At 30.5% G+C, this 21939-nt stretch overlaps 3 protein-coding genes across 7 annotated transcripts in view; 1 reads left to right on the top strand and 2 right to left on the bottom strand.

Annotated features, from left to right (window-relative positions):
- Positions 1-4400: 4400 nt before the first annotated feature.
- Positions 4401-9988, bottom strand: mys (position-specific antigen beta subunit myospheroid). The gene is given in 11 exon segments (XM_029303769.2): positions 4401-4532; positions 5020-5523; positions 5865-6065; positions 6374-6472; positions 6474-6686; positions 7061-7708; positions 7873-7957; positions 8034-8262; positions 8656-8971; positions 9102-9282; positions 9579-9988. Coding segments are annotated over 11 exon segments (2556 nt in total). The 5' UTR covers positions 9593-9988; the 3' UTR covers positions 4401-4466.
- A 2681-nt stretch (positions 9989-12669) lies between these two features.
- The window catches only part of DNAlig3 (DNA ligase 3), a 77192-nt gene continuing 67922 nt past the window's right edge, over positions 12670-21939 (top strand). For 3 of the 4 annotated variants that reach the window (XM_085489350.1, XM_085489349.1, XM_085489347.1), the window contains exon 1: positions 14813-14959. The gene's annotated coding sequence lies outside the window, so the exon portion shown is untranslated. Of the gene's footprint in view, positions 13236-14812; positions 14960-21939 lie in introns of those variants that run through there. The other variant, XM_085489348.1, reaches the window with a different exon arrangement.
- Positions 16330-21939, bottom strand: part of LOC114931643 (uncharacterized) — a 31529-nt gene continuing 25919 nt past the window's right edge. For both annotated transcript variants that reach the window (XM_029303770.2, XM_029303771.2), the window contains exon 4: positions 16330-21103. In XM_029303770.2, the coding sequence (XP_029159603.1) occupies positions 21045-21103 (59 nt within the window). In that variant the 3' untranslated portion in view covers positions 16330-21044. The remainder of the gene's footprint in view (positions 21104-21939) is intronic.

Here is a 21939-nt window from a genome sequence, read left to right as displayed (position 1 = left end):
ATATGTTATAATAATATTATATATTATAATATATTATAATATTTATTAAAATTATTATAACATAATATAATATTATAATATAATATAATTTATATTATAATAAATCATGTTATATTATATTAATTATTATAATATAATATAATTTATATTATAATAAATCATGTTATATTATATTATATTAAATTATAATATAATATATATAAATTGTATGAAGAAAATAATATATTATATGTTAATGAACGACGATTTCCCACAAAATATTTCCTCTTTCTTCTCTTTTTGTGAACATCTACTTTGTTTCTGTCCAGACATCAATCTTTTATGTCTATGCGTTTTCCCCAATCTTTGGAAAGTTTCTACCTGATGTCCCTTTCTGTTACTACAGTTGCTGGTTGTCCTTTATTTTTTATTTTTTTCTTAAAATATCTTTGCTGAATGAAGGTTCTTTTCAAAGGTCCGTTCAAAAAATATCCTTCGAAAATATTCTATTGTTCAGATAGATAACGTGCTATTATAAGAATCAGACACGCACTGGGCACAAAAACAAACTTGTTTGAAAATTTACATCCTTATTTGAGCGGTCAGACCTTCCTTTAAATCATCTTCAACAGATAAAATAAATTTTTTTGTTAATCGATTTGCTAAACATAATTCAAAGGAGAGACCGATCGAAACGTTCAAATTAAACCAAGATCTTAAAACGAGTTTTTCGTCATCCCATTTCTTTTATATTAACTGCTTTTCTACCTGTTTTTTATATTTTACTGTCAGCTTTAGAATTATCTTGTGGATGAGTTTTCATTTATATAACTTCTTGGAAAAATATTACAATCCCCCTCCCCTTTTTCACGTCATTTGCTTAATTGTATGAAAAATAAAATGTAAAGTTCGCAGTAGTAAATCATATACGTAGTATATACTAGTAAATAGATGAGTCACATCAGGAAATTTAAATATCTCTCTCTCTCTCACCTTTTGTTCTACAGATACAACAACAAAGCGCAATTTAAACCTAAAGATGTTTATAACGTTTCGTTAAATATCTTTTCAATTCTAAATTTCAAGATAATCCAGATAAAAATCCTTAAGGTTTGCCAGTAATAATTAATAAAAATCTTTCCTCAATGGTAAAAGTCGACCAAACTGGCAATCATTTATTGTAGATAATTAGTTAAAATACAACGTTTGTATTTTAACTAATTATCTACAATAAATGATTGCCAGTTTGGTCGACTTTTACCATTGAGGAAAGATTTTTTTTCAAGATAATGTCGCATGCTTGAATTCCTGTTAGTTGCACATCATATATATATATATATATATATAATATATATTTATATATATGGATATTTTATATATATATATATATATATATTATATATATATAATTTTATAAATATATATAAAATATTTAAAAAAAAAAATATATATATATATATATATGTATAATACTATCTATGTTGCACACTAATGAAATATTAATGACATGCCATACAATTTAATTCCGAAAGGAATATTTTTCAACGGAATCAACTAATTTACATACATATCTAATATGTGGAAGGAGAAAGAAGACGCACGAAAGATACTTCAATTATGGAAGAATCCTATATTTCGCTCTCCCTCCGATATCTATGCATCATGACACATCATCACGTGATCCACATCAGATAATAACTGTATGTTGTTAATCTTGCCACGAAGACTCGACTTTTCCTCGTGCGTCCTCTTTTCTTACTTGACTTTTACAAAATAACGATGACATGCGGATGATAGATTTTTCGGATAGTGTTTCAGGAAAGACGAAAAGTAGCAACGCTTACTAACACATCGTCTTTATTAGTCCTCGCCTAAGGCTTAAAATCTAATAATATAGTCTATCGAGTTTCGAGAACAATTTGCGCGAAGTAACGTCGATTACAATTAATTCACGTTAGAATCGAGCTAGTATAAAAAAGAAAGAAAGGACAGATAGTGCGATTAATAACGATATGCGGTTACAGCGCTTGTAAAATTGTCAAAAGAGATAAAAAAGATTTTTTTGGAAATAAACGACGTAATATCTGTGTCGTTCAGTCCCTTTTTTTACAATCCAGAAAAGTAAAATAAAAAAAACGCGACTTATTTACTCTCTCTTTCTTTCTCCCTTCTGTCAGAAATTATTGATATTTTTATATATATTTTATATAATATATATTTCTGAATCCTCGTGAGTTCTCTTGCTAGAAATATCGCGTAACCGATTAGATAACACTCTTTTGGTTATTACATAATATATCTATTGCATGTATATACAGGGTGTCCGGTAACTAACGGACCAATGATTACAAATGGATTCTTTGGTCAATTTGGGAACGATTTTTCCTTAGCGAAAATGTCAAAAAAGGTCATCATTTTTTACAACTTTTCAATATTTTTCATTATGTATCTTTATAACTAAGCCTCAAATTAAAATTTTATTATAGTAAACTCTACCTAAAATTAAATGAAGAATGTAATTATATTAGACTTTTAACTCCAAAACGTTTAGTTTTCAAAAAACCCATTTTTTTCAATCGCTTATAACTCGAAAATTATCGACTTCTCAACATTTTTGCTAAGGAAAAATCGTCTCCAAATTAGCCAGAGAATCCGTCCTTAATCATTGGTCCGTTAGTTACCGGACACCCTGTATATATATATATATATATATTTACGAAATAGTACGCGATAATCGTGCAATTATCGTCACCACGTTATCGTTAAAACAAACACGGGGGTTAAAACTTAACTTACATATATCCGAGTCGCGGGCAGTACTTTATACATTTATACAAATTTTCCTATAAACATTTTCGAGTCTCTTTAGTCGCGCGAAAAAGAAATAAAAAAAAGAACGCGCTTAAGTAGATCAATAAAACAATTATAAGGGCGCTCTGCACGATGCTGCCTTTGACGCTCGTCGCTGGCTTCTTTTATCGCCAGCTTTTCGCTCTTCCAAAACGAATTTCTGGCTGACGAAGTTGAAGTTGGACATGTTTAACTTCAGCGCAGCATTAATCAGCGAGTTCGCTGACGAATTAAGAAGCTTGCTCAAAACGAATAAAAGCAGCGTCATGTAAAGCACTCTTTACATTACAGAAGATTCATGCAGATAAATGCATTGTCAAATTTTTCTCGTAAGGATTATACAGGGTGTATCTAAATAAGTGCGAAAAATTCTAGATGATTTTTTGTCGAAAATTAAGGAAGGTTTCTTACATAAACATATACTTTTATATCTCTCCCTGAGGAGTTCTAAAGAGAGAGGTAAAAATTCAGTTATCTTTTTTCTCAGATTTCAGACAAATAAAAATTGAAACGAAAAATATCCAAATATCTTCCAAGTTTCATTTTTTAATTCGTCTAAAATTTGAGAAAAAAATAAAATTTTTAGCTCCCTTATTTAGATACGTCCTGTATATCTTCATGCGGATTGCACTAAAAAATATATATATATATATATATGTATAAAATTTTCGACAGTCATTCGTTTTCGGAAGAGTGAAGCCTTTTTTTCTGTCATGATATACAAAATGCAACGTAATATGTGCGAAATATAATTCAGAAATAGATCCAGTATTTGATATTTCGTTTTTTTCCGAATTACACGATCTTTCTAACAATTCCTTATAAATCTATTATAATCAACTAGAATATTTACATTTTCTATCTCATGTAGAATTTGTTAACCAATGACTCATAGATGTTACAGTGTCTCATTGTGACTCACTTTAATTTACTGTTTTTAAAATAAGGCGTCGAAGCCTATAATAATTTGTAGTTTACCCTCTAATCCTTATCTGTGAAGCGATAACAGAAAGTAAATTATAAGGAAGTGACAAATGTGTGCTTAATAGCCGGTGACTGAGAAACAACGTAGAATAAATCATGTATCCTTCACTTGCTATTTTTTCTCTTCTGGATCCATTCTTAATTATGTTATCGTATATATTAAGCACTCTTTGTATTTGCGCGTATTACTTAAGAAATGCGGTAATGAAGATAATTGAGAGTCGATTGCGAAGAATACCATCGGTCGTGACATTAAAAAGGCACTTGAACGTTAAATATAGCTTAAAACTAGCCTGTCTTCCTTAAACCACGATCGCGATACCGATAAAATATTAACGTTATAATTTTTTTTTAAACAAATGACGCACGCGCGTCCCTAGTGCAGTCTATGTTATATGGCAGTATTTTTAAGTTTTTTTCTTTACAAATATCTCAACAAAATATAGAGTATATATCGTATTTAAATATTAGTTCCTTTAAATAATTATGTATACGCTAAAATACGTTAGATCTAGATCTGTTACGCCGTCTAGAGTTACTGTCCCTTTACGTAATTACTCAAGATCTTGCTGTGTGAACTTGAGAGACGAGACGCAGTTGACACTCGCAAATCGCTGCGCATTTCTCTTTTTCAAAATCCTTTTCATGTTGAATTATTTTCCAGCATAAGTCGGATTCTTGAACGTCGAAGTCGCTTGCTTGTAGATCGGATTCTCCCCCTACAAAAGCAATGAGGAAAAGATTATTAAAATAATTAACGTACAATAAATCGGAAAATTTCTCTATACTCAATTATATAATATAAAATTTATATATATATATATATTTATATATTTCAATGATTAATCTAGGCCTTTTATTAAATAAAAACATTAGATATTTAATATAATATATATTTTTATATATTAATATTAATTTGTATATCATATATATAAATATATTAATTATATATAATTATATAATATATATACTATAAACATATATATATTAATAAAATAATATATATATATATATTATATATATAATATATTATATAATTATATATAATAAAATATAAAATTTTCTGTCCATCACTTATATGATTTTATATCCTTGTATAATACTCGCGCTTCGAGCAATAAAAATTGGAAAACAAAGAGAAAAGCAATTGATAAAAAAAATCCTGATAAAATTGTGATACACGACTGATAGATAGTCGAGTCGTACCGTGTCCCACTTGGCCATCATTCTCTCTTTCTCGAATCGAGCGAACTCCCGTCTGTCGTGTATCGTCGTGAGCAGCTTCCACAGAAGGAGCAGAGCCAGACCGACGAGAACCACTGCCGCGATCACGCCCAGCACGATCCCGAGCATGTAGACCTGGGGCGGGCACTCGCGCTCGTTCTGTGCGCGCACCTGGAGGCAGTTGGTCTCGTTGTAGTAGTAAACGAAGTTGTACTTGCAATCGTCCTCGTCCGTGCCGAAGCACGGCACCTCGTCGTTGTCCACGTCGACGATCACCGTCTCCACGCCCTCGGGCACGAATTCCTTGCAGTTCTTGGCGCACTCCTCCGCATCGCTGTAGTTCCCGGTGCCGTACATTTGGCACTGCACGCAGGGTTTCAGCTCCTCGCATCGGCTCGGGCAAGTCGGGCACTTGTTGCAGTGCTTCCCGGAGTATCGAGTGTTGCCCTCCTCGTGACAGATGCACTCCCCGCACACGCAGTCGCCCTGAGGGACAAAGGAGATATATTAATAAATACTATATATAAAACTCACATTAACTACATTACATACTAAATAAAAAATATATATTAGATATTTAATAATATACATTTAATATATTAACATATTTGATTATATATTAAATACATATCATTAAACATATTGATATATAAAATTAGATATGTAATATATTAATATATTAATATATATATATATATATATATATATATATATATATATATATACACACTAATTTATAACATATTAACAATATTAATATATTAAAAATATATTAATATATTAAAGTTATTTTGGGAGAAAAACAAGTATGATTTTCTTGCACTCACATGACCCGAGCATAGTACACCATTAGTAGTTCCTGGGGCGATGCAGGAATCGTTGGAGGATCTGCAGTTGCAGGATGGTCCCGTCCAACCAGCGTTGCAGACACACTGTCCGCATTCGCAGGTACCATGATCGGAGCAGAGCTTACCCTGATCACGATCGCAGGAGAAGTTGTCGCACTCGCAAAAGTGTCCCGATATTATCTGCAGGAATAAATAAATTTGTAAACGTTCAACGAATAAATATCATAAGAGCATAATCATTCCATTTTATCTCAATTTTATTTTACTTATCCATTTCTAAATTTCATCTTATTGTTATCATCATCATCGTCAAAATTAAATCGTGTAATTTAAAATATTGCTTATAAGAGAAAAATTAATTAAATTAAAATAAATGAAAATAAACCCTCGATGCAACTAAAATAATCGTAAATACACAGGTGAAATAAGTGAGAAGAAAAAAATAATCGCCATAAAAAGTGATATATATAGGAAAATAAAATGACAACCTCTTTCGTATTGTCTCGTTCCTCGCACTCGCATTGACCACAGGCGCAGGTTCCGCGACCCGAGCAGTCCACGAGAGAGGTGTTGTCTGGTCGACACTGACTGAAAGTGCTTGTCGAAACCGGTGAGTTCCTGATGGGGGCTACACTCGCAGCGCTTGCCGAAGAATCCGTCGTAGCACTCGCAGACGCCGCACTTCAGGGTGCCCACGCCGTTGCACTCGGATGACTTCTCCTCGTACATGTGGCCCTGGCGCTCGCACTCGCAGTCGCACAACATCTCTAGGTTCACCGTCAGAGTCTCGTTTATACCGACCTGAAGAAAATGATGAAATTTGTGATTATTGCTCAGATAACAAGCATACGTCATTTTGACATTAAATGATGTCATTTTGACGTCAAATGACGTCATTTTGACGTTGAATGACGTCTATTAAACGTCCTGTAGAAGCATAAATTATGAAACTTGTAATTATTGTCCAGATAACAAGCATACGTCATTTGACATCAAATGACATCATTTTGACGTCGAATGATGTCTATTAAACATCAATATGATGTCATTAAACAACCTGGAGAAACATAAACGATGAAACTTATAATTATATTGCCTAGATAACAAGCATACGCCATTTTGACGTTTAATGACGTCAGTTTGCTACTTGAGTCGATATTTAAGTACTTCCTTACCGGATAAATGTCAAACTTTTGCTTCCACTCCGACCTGTTGGCCGGACAGCTGGTGACTTCGATCTCGGCGATAAACTCCACCTTCGTACCGACTTTCAGTCCGTCGCATTTCGACGTCTCGACCGCCGGGCCGGTGCCCAGGCAGCTGGAGAAGTACTTGACCTTGATGGCGCTGCTAGCCGTGTCCTTCATCTCCACCGAGCTCGAGATGGCGTCGTATTGCTCGCGGATTAGTTCTACGACGTTACTAGAGTCGTCGGAGAGTTTGCCGGCGAAAGAACCCTCCACGTGCTTTGTGAGTCTCTTGTAAACGTTGATCTGTTCCTCGGTGACCGCCCATATGATGTTTATGGCGTTCTGCTTCACCTTCAGATTGATCTGCGAGATGCTCGGGTAATCCTGCAGGGACGAATGGGTGTACGTGCCCCTGGTGTCCAGGTGGCACAGGCCGTCGTTCGGCTTGATGATACCACCCAGCTTGCCGTCACCCGCGTAATGGAAACCAGCGTCAGTCGAGAACACCAGTAATCGACGAGCCTTTTCGCGCCAGCCTATCTGATTCCGGCAAACTATCGCTTGCATGATCGCGTCGAAGCCTCCTTCCGGTGCGTCCAGGTTGCCGGATACAGACGCGTTACGCACCAATCCCTGTAAACGAGGATGTTTGTCTAAAAGAAGCCGTCGAAGATTCTACATCAAGGATAACTGAAGGAGTATTCTCTGAGGGAGGATAGTCCTTCAGTAGAATTAAAATATACATTTTTTTTCTACTGTCAGAATTTTTAAATATATATTTATATATTTTTCTGTACCGCAAAATTGCTCGTGTCCTGAGAGAGCCTCATGATGTTTTTGTATCCGTAAGGCGCCGCGCAGCCGTCGCATGGTTCGATGAGTCTGAAATTAAAGATAAGCCGATGAATATTGACACACAAACACACCTATATATACATCTACAGTTCATTTCACTTACGATTTTGGCACAGTATTAACATATGGCATTACGACCTTGTCGACAAAACTACCAAAACCTAAACGGAAGTTGCTCGTGATCTTGCTCATGCTCTCTACCAATAATTGGCCCAGGTCGGACAACTTCTTCTTGTCGTCCTCCATAGATTTGCTCAGGTCCATAAGATAGTAGAGATCGACAGGATAATCCTCTGCTTGGGAGTATGCAAAGGACATTCTATAAGCTTCATCTGAAACCAATTACATCATAAGTGAAATAAAAATTCACAATTGTAATTTTTATTTAATAATTAAACAAAAAGACTCTGGGTATATAAATACAAATTAATTTATATATATAAAAAAATATATTTTAAATACAAATTATATAAAAAAAATTAAAATAAAAAACATATAAATATAAATTGTACAATAAATTCAAATATACAAATAAATATGTAAATTAATAACATAATATATAAATAATTATATGTAAAATGAGAACTAAAACATAAATAAATTATGAAATTAACTGAAGAAATGAATGAAATTAACTAAAGAAAAATTGGAAAATAAGTTTTATTGCGCCTGGCTCTTATTAGCCTACTTCCTGAATTAGTTTTTATTCAATACTAACAACTTACTTATTCTAAGTTTCAAATTGACCTCTTGAGGCCACATTTGCACAGCCTCCTGTCTTCTACTACCGCCACTGCTCGAACTCTCCTTATGGAAATGCGAGGAGGATGAACTGGAAGACGAGAAATTGGAGTATGAGCTCTCGATGCTGTCGTATCCTCCTGCTGCACCACTGCCACCAGCAGTATAACCACCCTTTGTTAAGTTACGGTGTCGCAGCATGCTGAAGACATTGTCAGGATTCCACGTGTACTCAGGAGGACACGTGGCAAATATCTTAGTATTGATATTTGGAAGGAAGCACCTTTTCTCGGAGAATTTCTGTAAATTTTATTCAAAAGTATGAAATAAATGTCAAGAAAAACATCTATTCTTTTATTTATCAGTGTAAAAACTTAGTGCAGAGGACAGACAACAAAAAATTTAGAATCAGATTGATATGGATACTTACCGGTGCTGCGCACCATGCGCAGTGTGGAGTCTGTATACATTCATGGCATGTCTGTTTACTGATACAAGGATTCATGCCGGTCAATCTCTCTGGAGGAGGAAAATTGGCTTGAACCAGCGAAGCTAACAGGCCCGCCACTAGTATAATAGCCCGCACAAGCCATCTTGAGCTGCCGCACATTCTGCAAAGTTACAGAAGACCCAGATATATCTCTCAATCCACTAGACAAATATATATCCCTCAAGTATTAAAACTCTCATAAAATATTAACATTCTTACACATAAAAACACAAAAATAAATAACGAAAAAAAATTTCTTCACAAACTGATCAATGATAACAACACAGAGCGACAAGATACAGAAGAGCAGCTGAGAAAGTGATGAAGTTAGAAATAGCTTAGGACCAATTAGTGTAAAATAACATATAGAGAGAAAAAAGGAATTTTCTGACGGGGAGTATCCGGAATTACACTTACAATCTCGCTGCCATTTTGAGGCGGAAAATAAAAACCGACGAAGACGAGCGAGACGACGGGTCAGTCTTCTGCAGGTTTCTCGCGCTTATTCATACGACGGCGATGCCGTCATCTTTATATTTGCCGAGCAGCATCACTCGCACCCGACTATATGACTAAAGCAGCGGAGGCGAAGCTGATAAAGCAGGCGAAAATATATATTTATATACGTATATATATTCCTCCGTAATCGCTTCTCGTTCTCTTCCCTGTGGCCTGTCTTCCCCAGATGATCAACTGAATTATTAAGTTCTACGGTGCATCACAAATGTTGTTTGGTTGATGTTTCTCCCTTCGTCGCACGGGATCACCATAAATGGCAATCCATCAAACGAAGCGTTCCCGGAGGGAGTGTTCGCAGCGCGCCTGCGTTCGCCCTTTTTGACCACGCGATGACGTCACCCGCTGCTCCAGAGGCGGACCAATCGGAGCGAAGCGCGCTTCGCTCCGATTGGTCCGCGTGAGCGCACACGTTTCTCTTGTACTTTGCAAACCAGGCTTAAGATCTAGTGACTTTTTTCAAATGTTTATGCATGTTTTTTATTAATTATTTTATATTTTTTAATGTATTATTTTATATTTTTTATAGTGTATTATTTTTTATTAATTTTTTTATATTTTTTTATTGATATTTATTTTATAATAGATTAAAAGATTTAATTGTACGTTTATTTAGTTTTAATTTAATTCTGCTCTAAAAGAAAAAAATTTATTAATTTACAATTAGTTTTTATCTTTATTATATCTACATATGTTGATTTATATACTGTCTTAAAAGTTAAGTGTTAATAAAAGAATTAAAAAAAACAGATGATAAATTATAATAAAATTATATATGTACAGACAAATACTTAATATATATAATACAAAATCATATATTGCGTTTTTTTCAAATATATTATTATGTATAATTATAATACGTAGTATTTATTGTCATAATGTTAAATTTTATTGATTTCATAACTCCTTATGGATTATGGAATCTTATGCAAGCTACTGTAGAATTCAAGTCTGATCCAAAGTACACTCTGAATGTGACAGAGATGATAAATATTTGAACTAAACAAAATTATTGTCCTACGCTAAAAGTGTGAGCATCCCACCCAGATAGCACAAGACGTCCTATGGACGTACATTTTATATCCATTTTACGTATGTACGTCCATGGACATGAAATGAACGTCCATTGTACATCCGATTTCGGACATCCATCAGTGACTAATATTTGGACGTCCACAGGATGTCCATCAAATTCTCTTACAGCACGAAATATTGCTAAAATATTGCATAAATATTTTATTTCATTGTATCATAATAAATATTGAAGCAACATTGTGCAAATATTATAAATTTAATATTTTATTGGAGACATTGCAAAATATACTATGCAATATTATCTTGTAATAGTTCCTTCATTTGCCGCTATGCGACGCAAGATTCGCTGTTCATCTCGCTATTAAATTTAGTTAAGAGAATTATAAAGCGCATGCAAAAAGTGGCTATTACAGTTAAATATGTTATAATTATTTTGATCAGTTTAACCTTTCTGATACTATCCCAACACAAAAAATTTAGATATTGAATTAATTGAAAAAATTGAACAAATAAAAATTCGGATAAATAAAATGCGAAAATAAGAAATATTCTGCAATATTTTATGATTAGTATAAAAATGAATTAATTTTGCATGTCAAATTTATTATTGCTTATAAATTTCTTCTTTATGAATTTTAAATGTCATTTTCAACGATATACATGTATAATAAAGAACCAAAATATGTTTATTAAAGATTTAAAATTTATTCATAAAAGATCCAAAATTCGTCCATTAGATCCATAATTAGTTTATATGAGACCCAAAATTCGTCCGTTAGATACATAATTTATCCATTTAAAATCCATAAATGACCAATAATGGACGACTTATGGACGTCCAGACCAGTTGCAAACGGACGTACAATGGACGTCCCTTGTACGTCCGTTGCAGGTAATCTGGACATCCGATGGATGTACACAATGTCCGACCGGACATCCGTTGTACGTACATAGGATGTACTTGTGGTTATTGGGCAGATAGCACCATGTCTAAAATGCACGCATAAGTCATCATTAAAAAATCTTTAAGACATTTTTAAAAAAATCTTATGATATGATATCCCAAAGACATCTTGAAAACATCTTAAAAATGTCTTATGGGTGCATTTTGGACATGGTGCTATCTGGGATCCACACATACAGGACGGATGTAGAGATTACATATACATGATAATGACGAAAGAGACTGTGTGATGATATATTGAATCCGACACCATAATACCTGTCACTTATACTATGGAAACGGACATAAATTTTAATATAAATTTGCCAACTATTATTGTTTAACAGAATCGAATTCGACTTTGCAAATACCATTTAATGATACAAATAAATGGATCCTTCTCAACATACAACAAACTGGTAAATATATTAAATCATATATAATATTAAATTTTCTATTTCATTTTATTATGCAAAAAAATTATTGTTATATATTTTTATTGTAATGTATTTTTTCATAAAGATTGAAATCTTTTTATATTATATATTATAAACATTAATATTTTTCAAATATTCTTTCTCTCTCTGCAATATCGCTATTAAAAATTAAAAATATAAATATTAATTTCTTAATTAAAATTAATGTACACAATTCTATAAATCGCTTAATTTTTCAAAGCTTTTATTTTTCAATTTGATTACTGGCAAAAAAATTTTATAATTATATTATATTGTCAAAAATATGTATTTTTGTGTTTATCTTCATATTTTTAAAGAAATTCTCTTTTATATTTTTTAAAATAAAATAAATCATTATTATTCAATAATACTGCTTAATTTTTCTGTTATATAATTTTTTTTAAACTAATTTTAATTTAATTTAATTTATATTAATTAATTTAATTTAATTTAATTTTTATGACATTTAAATAACGCACGTCACAGTGGCCATGTTTAAACCGCGCGCGTGCATTTCGTGAGTCGAAAGTTGAGTCGTTTCCGTTCTCGGCAGTTGTTTGTTATTGTTTTGCGGCTTTCGCGCGCAGTTACTCGTGGTATTATCGGAGTTTCATCATGCGGATATATCGTGGAATATAATCGCGATTGGATATTAGAAATGTCGCGATCGAGTGTTGTAAGTGTCGCAAATGTCGAAGGAATAGAAATTAATTGATCTGTAATTACTGTCGCGACGTTATAACCTTAATTATGATACGATGTTGCAGTTGCGGAGTAGATGCGAGTTACTTGTCTCATCGTATCCGAGATATAATTTCAAATCATTTGAGAGTAAATATCGTGTTTCCGAATAAATGCGTGTTGTGTAGCATCGGGAATGTCGAAAAAATATATCGGGCGATTATCGTATTATACATTAATATCGTTTTCGCGTCGATAGTGCGACAAATTCGTCAAGTAAACTCCGCGCGACCGTAGTGACGACTTTTCGCGTCGGTAGTGCGACAGTTCCGCCAAGTAAACTCCGCGTGACCATCCGCGGTACAGTTTGTCGCGGCAGTAATTCAGTAATGCGACAATTTCGTCAAGTGAACATGTCCGCAATCCACAATTATTATTAAAGTGAGTTATTAATTATTAATAGTATTGAGAATAAATATCGCCTATATAAATATTCTTGTAATTCTTATAATATAGGAAATGCCAAGAAAAGTAAAATATAAAGATTCTTTATTAATTGTATATATAATTTAATATATACATTGTGTAAAAGTATATACATATATATAAAATATATATTTACGATATTTTATTTATTTATAAAAATAAGTTCAGAAAATTGAAAAACATTTTTATTCTTTATTATATATTGAATATATATATTTATTGAAAATATGTATATATCTATATTTATATTGAATAAAATTTACTTTTTCAATATATAATTATATTTATATACTTTTATAATTTAAAAATCTGTAATTATTTTTCAAAAATCAAGTTTTGTGGGATAAAAACTTTTTTTAATAAGAAGTACTTTTTGATATCAGATAGAGAAATAAACATATTAATAAACACACACAAATAAGTTAATTAATAATTTACTGAATTTATAATATTTATATGTTATATATATAAAAATATCATATAGATAATATTATACGCATGATTAATTTACTAAATAATATGTTTATTTCTAAATTTAAAAACTCTAGCATTTACATATATACATAGTTTGATATATATATATATATATATTATAATGTATTTTTTTATTTATTTATATTAATGTATTTTTAAAATTAAAATATATAATCTGAAGTAATATATATATTGAAATTGCGCACATTATTACATTTTTAAATATAACATGAAGAGAAAATGAACATATCACACACAGTTACAAATTATATATATCCAATAGATTTGCTCTTAAATTTCTTGGCTTTTTATATTTAATTAAAGAATAAAATCCATATACATATATATATATATATATATATATATATATATATGTATATGGATTTTATTCTTTAATTAAATATAAAAAGCCAAGAAATTTAAGAGCAAATCTATTGGATATATATAATTTGTAACTGTGTGTGATATGTTCATTTTCTCTTCATGTTATATTTAAAAATGTAATAATGTGCGCAATTTCAATATATATATATATATATATATATATATATATAATATGCAAATCTCGTGTAGTTATAAACTTTCTATATATGTTTCTATATGTAATTCAATTATGCTTTTTTATGATATATATATTTTAGATGTATAAAATTGCATCTCTTTCTTACAACATGCAATAATTGCACAGAATTATTATATATATAATACTTTTATTATTAAGTAAGCGCTTTTTTATTTAAAATTTTAAATGAATGAATGATATATATTTGAGAAAAAATAGTTTTAATAATATTGAACGATATAAAAGAGAGAGAAATGTATAAATAATAAATAAAAATAATATATTCCAATAAAAGATAATATTTTGTTAACATACATATATTATTTAAATAATATTATTTAATATTATTTAAATAAAAAAATAATAAATAAATAAATTTATTATCATACTTTTTCATAGCTAATAATAAATATACTTACGCAAAAATACGAACAGAGAAAATTATATAAAGGATTTTTTTTGTGCTGGAGAATTGCTTCGGCACAATGCTGCCACTACAAAGAAGTAAACAGTCGCTGCATATAATCGATATTATCGTCGTGGAAAAATATAATGTACGCAATATGTTGTGTTTACAATTTTGATTAAATCGTGTGTGCACGAACTTGTCATTTTATCGTGAGACGACGCCGGAATCTTTTCAGTGAGTATTTATATCGTTTGTCAATTAACAGACTTATATAATGAACACAAGATATATATTTGATGAGAAGTGTCGTTGCACGTGAACACGTTGCTCAAAGAGGTTATATTTCGCAGCTAGGGAGAAATTGTGCCTTTAGGTTACGCATATATTTTTGTTTATCGAACATTTATATATATATATAATCAATCAATGACAAAGTTTATTCTTTTATAATTTATCTGCAAAAATCATTTTGTTATACATATATATAGATATTATTTTATTTATATTTCTTTTTTTATCTCTTTAATATACATATATCTTATTTATTGAATAAAATTCATATTATATAAGATTTTATACAATAGACATAAAAAATTTTATTGCAAAATTTTATTCAAATTTAAAAGAAAAGTATATGTTATATTCTTAATAAGGTATAAAATAAAACAACATTATATGCTTTGTTTTATATTAATATTTATTATGTTATTTGAAGATAAGGCATATAATTCGAAGACCTAGCGAAAATTGCAAAACCTCTTTGTTGATAAATAATGTAGTTACTCTTATCACTGACGAGGTACCTCGTCGGTGCTCTTATTGTATATAGTTACTGCATGACTAGCATGACATCACTGCGAATTTTATACTTCTCGATCATTCTTATAGATGGCGCAAAAATGCAGTTTTTATTAAAAGTTTCTCGTTTATATTCTAAAGCTTTTATTATTTACGCATCATTTCTCCGAGTGGAATTATTATTTTCTTGAATTAATTTTATGTGTCATAATCGATAAGTTTTCTTTTATTCTGAACGACGAAGAAACTATATAAATCTTTCGTTTTTTTAAGAGGAAGACCGATTTATCGTCGTGTATGTAAGTTTATATGATTTTAAATGGGTAAAATTTTAAACTGTGTATTATTGCCAATCATTTATAAAAACGCGTGAGAAATTTAAAACGCAAAAAGAGCGACATTATATATATTTATTCTTTATTTCTGAAATATATTTTTATCTCTTGCATCTAAAACAAATATATATTTTTTATACTGAAAAAAATTGTTAACTTGACTAAATCTTATTTCAACTAAATTGCTATTTTGTTCATTGAACATTTATATATATATATGGTATATATATATATATTAGTATTTAAGTCAAATATGTACTTCTTTTCAGATTTAGTGTTATATTTAATTTAAATATATATTTTTATATGTTTAATTAATAAAATAATATTTAGTTGAAAGGTTTAGTCAAGTTAACAAATTTTGTTTCAGAGTAGGAAGATTAAAAAAATTTTTTTATCTTACGTTTATATATTTTTATTAGCATTTCGGGATAAATAAATAAATAAATAAATAAGCTGCACATCGGGAGATTTTCTCATGATATAGTTTTTATTATTACATTAGCATTATTATATGTATATAATTATATTGTATATATATATATATATATGTATATGTATCTTTTGTTTGCGCGAGGTACATTATTTGTTGATATTCGCGCGCCCTAAAAGAGAGCGTTCTTTTTGTTTTCTCGTTCGATTTTCGAGTCTCTCTCTCTCTCAAGGAATCGCGAATTCGAAAAAATACGAATCGACACGACACAGTTCGATACCATTCGATACCCAAATGGCAAGCGTACGCCATTTTGACATCAAATGACGTCATGACGCCATTAAACGTCAAAATGACGTCCTTAAACATCAAAATGGCGTCGATGGCGCCATTAAACGTCAAAATGACATCGATGACATTATTAAACGTCAAAATGACGTCGCTGGCGCCACTAAACGTCAAAACGATGTCATTTTGATGTTCAGTGACGTCAGTTTGCTACTTGGGACGTTTTGACACGCATAAGAAAAATAAAAGGATAATACACACAACACACGAAAAGAGCTAGAGTTAGCGTTAAATAAATAAACAAACGAGACAAAAAATGAGGCGACTTCTGTCTTCGAAGAGAGACAGATTCGCTGCGATTTGGCGATTCATAAATAACGAAGGAACGCGGGCGCCTTTTTTCCTTGACCTCCAGCGATGCGCATCGATCCCAAGTAGAACAGAAAATCAAAATAATATCATTTTGACGTCATTGATCAAATTTGGAGTTCAAATTTGATCAATGACGTCAAAATAATATTATTTTGATTTTTTGTTCTACTTGGGCGATTTCATCATGAAATAATCCTCTATCATCGGTATGACTACCTAGCTAAAGAGCTAATAGTAAATTACTAATAAAGTGGAACATTAAATAAAATAATTAATTCGCGCAAACGCGACGATATCGCAAGGAAGAATCTGGCGCAAGCGTTCTTTCAGCTTAAGTAATACTAATAATAATGATATAATAATGGTAGTAATAAATATATATGTATATATATTATTATTAGACGAGACCTTATATCGCGATAGCTTTGTCCAAGTTCGATCGAGCTTTTAGTCGCCTACGATTTTTCCCAGATCTCGTATTTACTCGTAAAAATGTTGCTCTACTCTCTTATAAATCTTGAAACAATTAATGTATTATAAATATATGACTCACTAAAAATGCATCTTATAATATCATATGAGATAAATTTGCAATAACATATTTTGTTACAAAGAAATATCTTAATTTTTGAATAATAATCTTGCTCATTTTTTTATCGCATCTCAAGAGCAATACAATGCATAATATCTATAATTTTGAATATAAATATAATTAAAAATTTTTGAATTCTTAGTTATGTGCGTGATTTTTCTAAAAAAAATCACTTAAAAATAAATAAGAAAAAATGTTAAAGTATTAATTTTTTAATGAAGCCTACATCTTATAATCATTGTAAAAAATATGTAAAATTACATAAAAAATAAGTGTAAAATTACACAATAATTAATGAAAATGTGTATATATATATATATATATATATATATTCATTATTTATAGTGTGATTTTACATTTATTATTTATGTAATTTTACATATTTCGATGTAATATAAGTATTCTATATTTTTTATAGTGAGATACAAGATGAAGGAGCGCATAATGTGATTGATTTTTGGGTTTTCATTGATTCAATTTAAGAGAGTACACTTCGATACCCTACTTTTCTCGTGAAAATCTCCGCGTAAGCGCGTTAAATTTGTGCAAAATAAAATTTCTCTTTGCGTCGCGAGTGTATATTTTTATAGCCGTGCGAGCGAGGAGAGTTTTTTCTTTTCCGTAATCTGCCTTTTTTATTCCTTAATCTCACGTCTTTCTTTTACCCTAAGCCCTGCGTACAATAGAAAAAAATATTAGGAACAAATATTAAATAAATAGGAATTATTTTTTCAAAAATCGAAAAACTGATATACAAATACAAATTCAGGTATAAAGTGCTCTTACTGGTTTATTAGCCTTTATTAATCCTTTATACCCAAATTTGTATTTTTATATCAGCGTCTTTTCGATTTTATTACATATTTTAAAATAATTCTTATTCCTAATATTTTTATAATATTTATTCCTAATATTTTTTTCTACTGTGCGCAGAGCCTTAATTTTCTCACAAATATATATTTTCGTTTACAACAAAATATTTACTATTTTGTTAGACCAGAAATGATAATTGCTAAATACTAATTGACCAATTATTTAATTGACACCATGTTTCTGAAAACGCATCTTGTAATTTTTTTTTATAAAATAAAGGAGAAAAAAGATTTCATATTCGTTTCTCCATCGACAAGATATTATTAAATAAAAGTCCGATTATTTGGAGTCTGCCAATCATAAATTGTAATATTGTATATTTTTGTTCGCGACCCTGTTATTAAAATTCTTAGGAACCGAAATAACGTAACTATATAATCCAAAGTTAATAAATTATCATCTTATGTGCTTAGATATTCATCTTCTCTTTCGCAAGATTATGTGCTTCTATATACATATACATATATCTTTTCTCTATATACATACATATATCGATCTGGTTTAGATCGAAATTAGCGATTTTTAAGACTTGCACATTGTTTTCTTCATCGAAAATGCGGAAATGCAAATATTGCAAAGAAAATTTAGGAGATCTTTCGTAAGCTAATCTTAATATTATTCAAGACGCGTCAACATCTGATAAGAACACACAAACCATTTATTTTCATAAATTGTGTTTATTTTCAGAAGCCTCCAATTTTTCCAGATATTTTTTCAAATATAATACAACAACGTTTACTATTTTCCGATCAAAAATGAAATGGCCAATTATTTAATTGACGCTATCGATGTAATTTTACAAAGAAATTTAAGTGTGTGCGTGTGCATATATGTGAAATTTTTTTCATTTTTAATATCCAAATACAATCTTATTTTCAATATAACTATAACTTTGTTAGAATTTTTCAGCTTTACCTAAATCTTTGCAACATTTCTACAACTATCAATATTTGCTACAATATATAATTGAAATGTTTTTCATCGAGTGTAGATATTTTTATAAACGATTTCACGCATCTACTTTGAAATTAATTGTTTCGTGATGGAAATTATATAATATATAATTGCATTAATTTTTCAATTAAAACTTTTTTTGGAACCAAGCATTGCTTTTCTTCACTTTTGTTTAATAGTATCTCGTCGATGGTTTCGATATCCCGATAGTTTTGGTGAACAGCCGTTGTCAGACAATCCAGGAACAAGAAATGGAAAATATTCATCAATAAGGAATATTATTCCCTGTTCCTATATTAAATTTTCTATCCCCTATTACTTGAAATTGTGTAAGAACCTTAAGGGAATGCTGACTAGGTCTGTTTTATCGACAAATATTTTATTTTAATTCTTTTATTGGTTTTACAGAATGAAAAATCATTTTCTAGAATTAAAGTATTTATAATAACAAATCTGGATTACTATATGTGTATTTAAAAAGAAACCAAGAAAGTTAAATATAATTATAATTTTCTTATCGCTTAGGTTAGATTGACCCAATGTAAAAGACCGATAGAAAAATTGTAATTATTTAACTTTCTTGTTTTTTTTATTTACATATGTAGTAGTTCAGCTTTGTTATTTTAAATACTTTAATTCTAATAAAGAATTTTTCATTTTGTTTATAGCCAATAAAGAATTAAATGAAAATAATAGCATCCCCTTAAGGTGATCCTAAAGTCGTTCTGTTTTATTGACAAAACGATCATTTTTTCTGCACGTCTTTCTCTTTATTGGTCGAATAAAATAATAAATACTGTTCCACGATTAAAGTACATCGAAAAATGAAACCCGGATTTATCGATTTTATGTTAAAAAGAGAAAAAAATTTAGTTATTTTGTTTTCGAATAAACTGATCGTTTTGTTGGTACAAGACACCTTTAGGATCTTTTTAGCATCCGCGGACGGTCTTGATATTTCGAATATATTTTTTTCTCACATATGCCACATTATTTCGATAATTCGCTGTAAACGGACTTGATGATGATCGACGTTTGCTAATTCGGAAGCACCTGTCGAGCTCTTTTTTTCTTGTCTCGTTCGCGAGATTTTATGTCATGCCGCGCCGGTAAAATTCACGTATATACATATACATATATAACGCAAAAAGATCCACGTGTGTGACATGTAATACTGGTAATCACTGTCCCGAAGAGATAGCAAGGAGGAGCAACGATCTCTTTTTTTCATACATTATTTTTTACAACATTTCACCTGTCTGTTTTCATCAACTTTCGGAAAATTCGAATCGTTGAATATTTCATCTATTTGTCCTCTGGATTTACCTGGACAGATACGCGATAGACAGCAAGATTTTAGAGGCGGCAAATTTTCTCCGAAATATTTTTTTATTATATATGAAAAATATATATTTTATTTATTTATTTTTTCAATTTGAACCTGAACATTTATTATTAACATCGCGATGCATTGATATAGGCAGCAGATATGGCTCGTCCTTGCTATTTTCTTCACTTTGAATTTTCAATTGACCGTAACAAGCTGTGTTTTATTGATCTTTTACTTAAATGTTTCTTTAAAGAAGCACAATGAGGTCTCCCTTGGCTCCTCGCTGCGCTCGCCGGCCGTTTCCAACATCTCGCGACTGCCTCCTTTATGCCATTTACGGGAACTTATTTCGATTGCCTCTTACGTCCCATGTTGCAGATCTTGAAGTGGCACAGGGACATGTCTGAAACATAAATCACGCGCATTAGTCGTCATAGCTCATTGTCAGTTTCGCAGTTGCTTTTTCCTTATTGTTATTTAGTAATGATCGAGACATCTCGCGGATGCTTTGACTAGGGTGTATAATCCCGGGAAAAACCTGGAATTCTCAGGGAATTTTTTTCTACCTTGAAAAATCCTGGAATACTCAAAGAATTTATTTTGAACTCAGGGCATTTTTTAAAAAATTGCTCCTTTGATTTTATTTTCAAATATACCTTTAATTAATTAGGTTTATATATAGTATATTAAAATATATTTTATTATAAAATATTATATTATTATATTGAAAAATATTTTATCTATGTTAAAAAATCATGTATAATAAAAATAAACTTAATTTAAAATTGTATTTAAAATTTTTTTAAATACTTTAATTTTAAAAACTCCATATTCATCTCGACTAAGAGCCAAACGCGATGTTATTGCGACAAATTAAGATAAGAAAATTTTTGGAAACTGAGGAATTTGAATCCTATGGTTGGGATCTCAGAAATTCCCCTTGTTCCTTCTCTAAACATCCCCTGTAAGAAAAAGATGAGAAAAATATTGGTCCGAAAGTCGGCTGACTTTAATTTTACTTAGAATTTTGAACAAAAGTACCTGGAAAATCATGAAATTTATTTATAAGATTTGAGTATACACCCTGTTTGACGTAAGAAATTTAAATAAAAAATGCAATAATTAAGAGAATATGCCGGATTAGTTCTGTTTTATCGATTGAAAAGTGAGGTTAGATCAAAATATTTTTATTTCTTAATTTATATTTTGATTGGCTATACAGATTGATAAATCCTTTTT

The sequence above is a fragment of the Nylanderia fulva genome, unplaced genomic scaffold, assembly GCF_048542155.1.
Source record: "Nylanderia fulva isolate GAGA-0341 unplaced genomic scaffold, ASM4854215v1 Scaffold80, whole genome shotgun sequence".
Classification (NCBI taxonomy): domain Eukaryota; kingdom Metazoa; phylum Arthropoda; class Insecta; order Hymenoptera; family Formicidae; genus Nylanderia; species Nylanderia fulva.
Note: the sequence above shows the minus strand (reverse complement) of the source record. Positions and strands in the feature narration are given on the sequence as shown.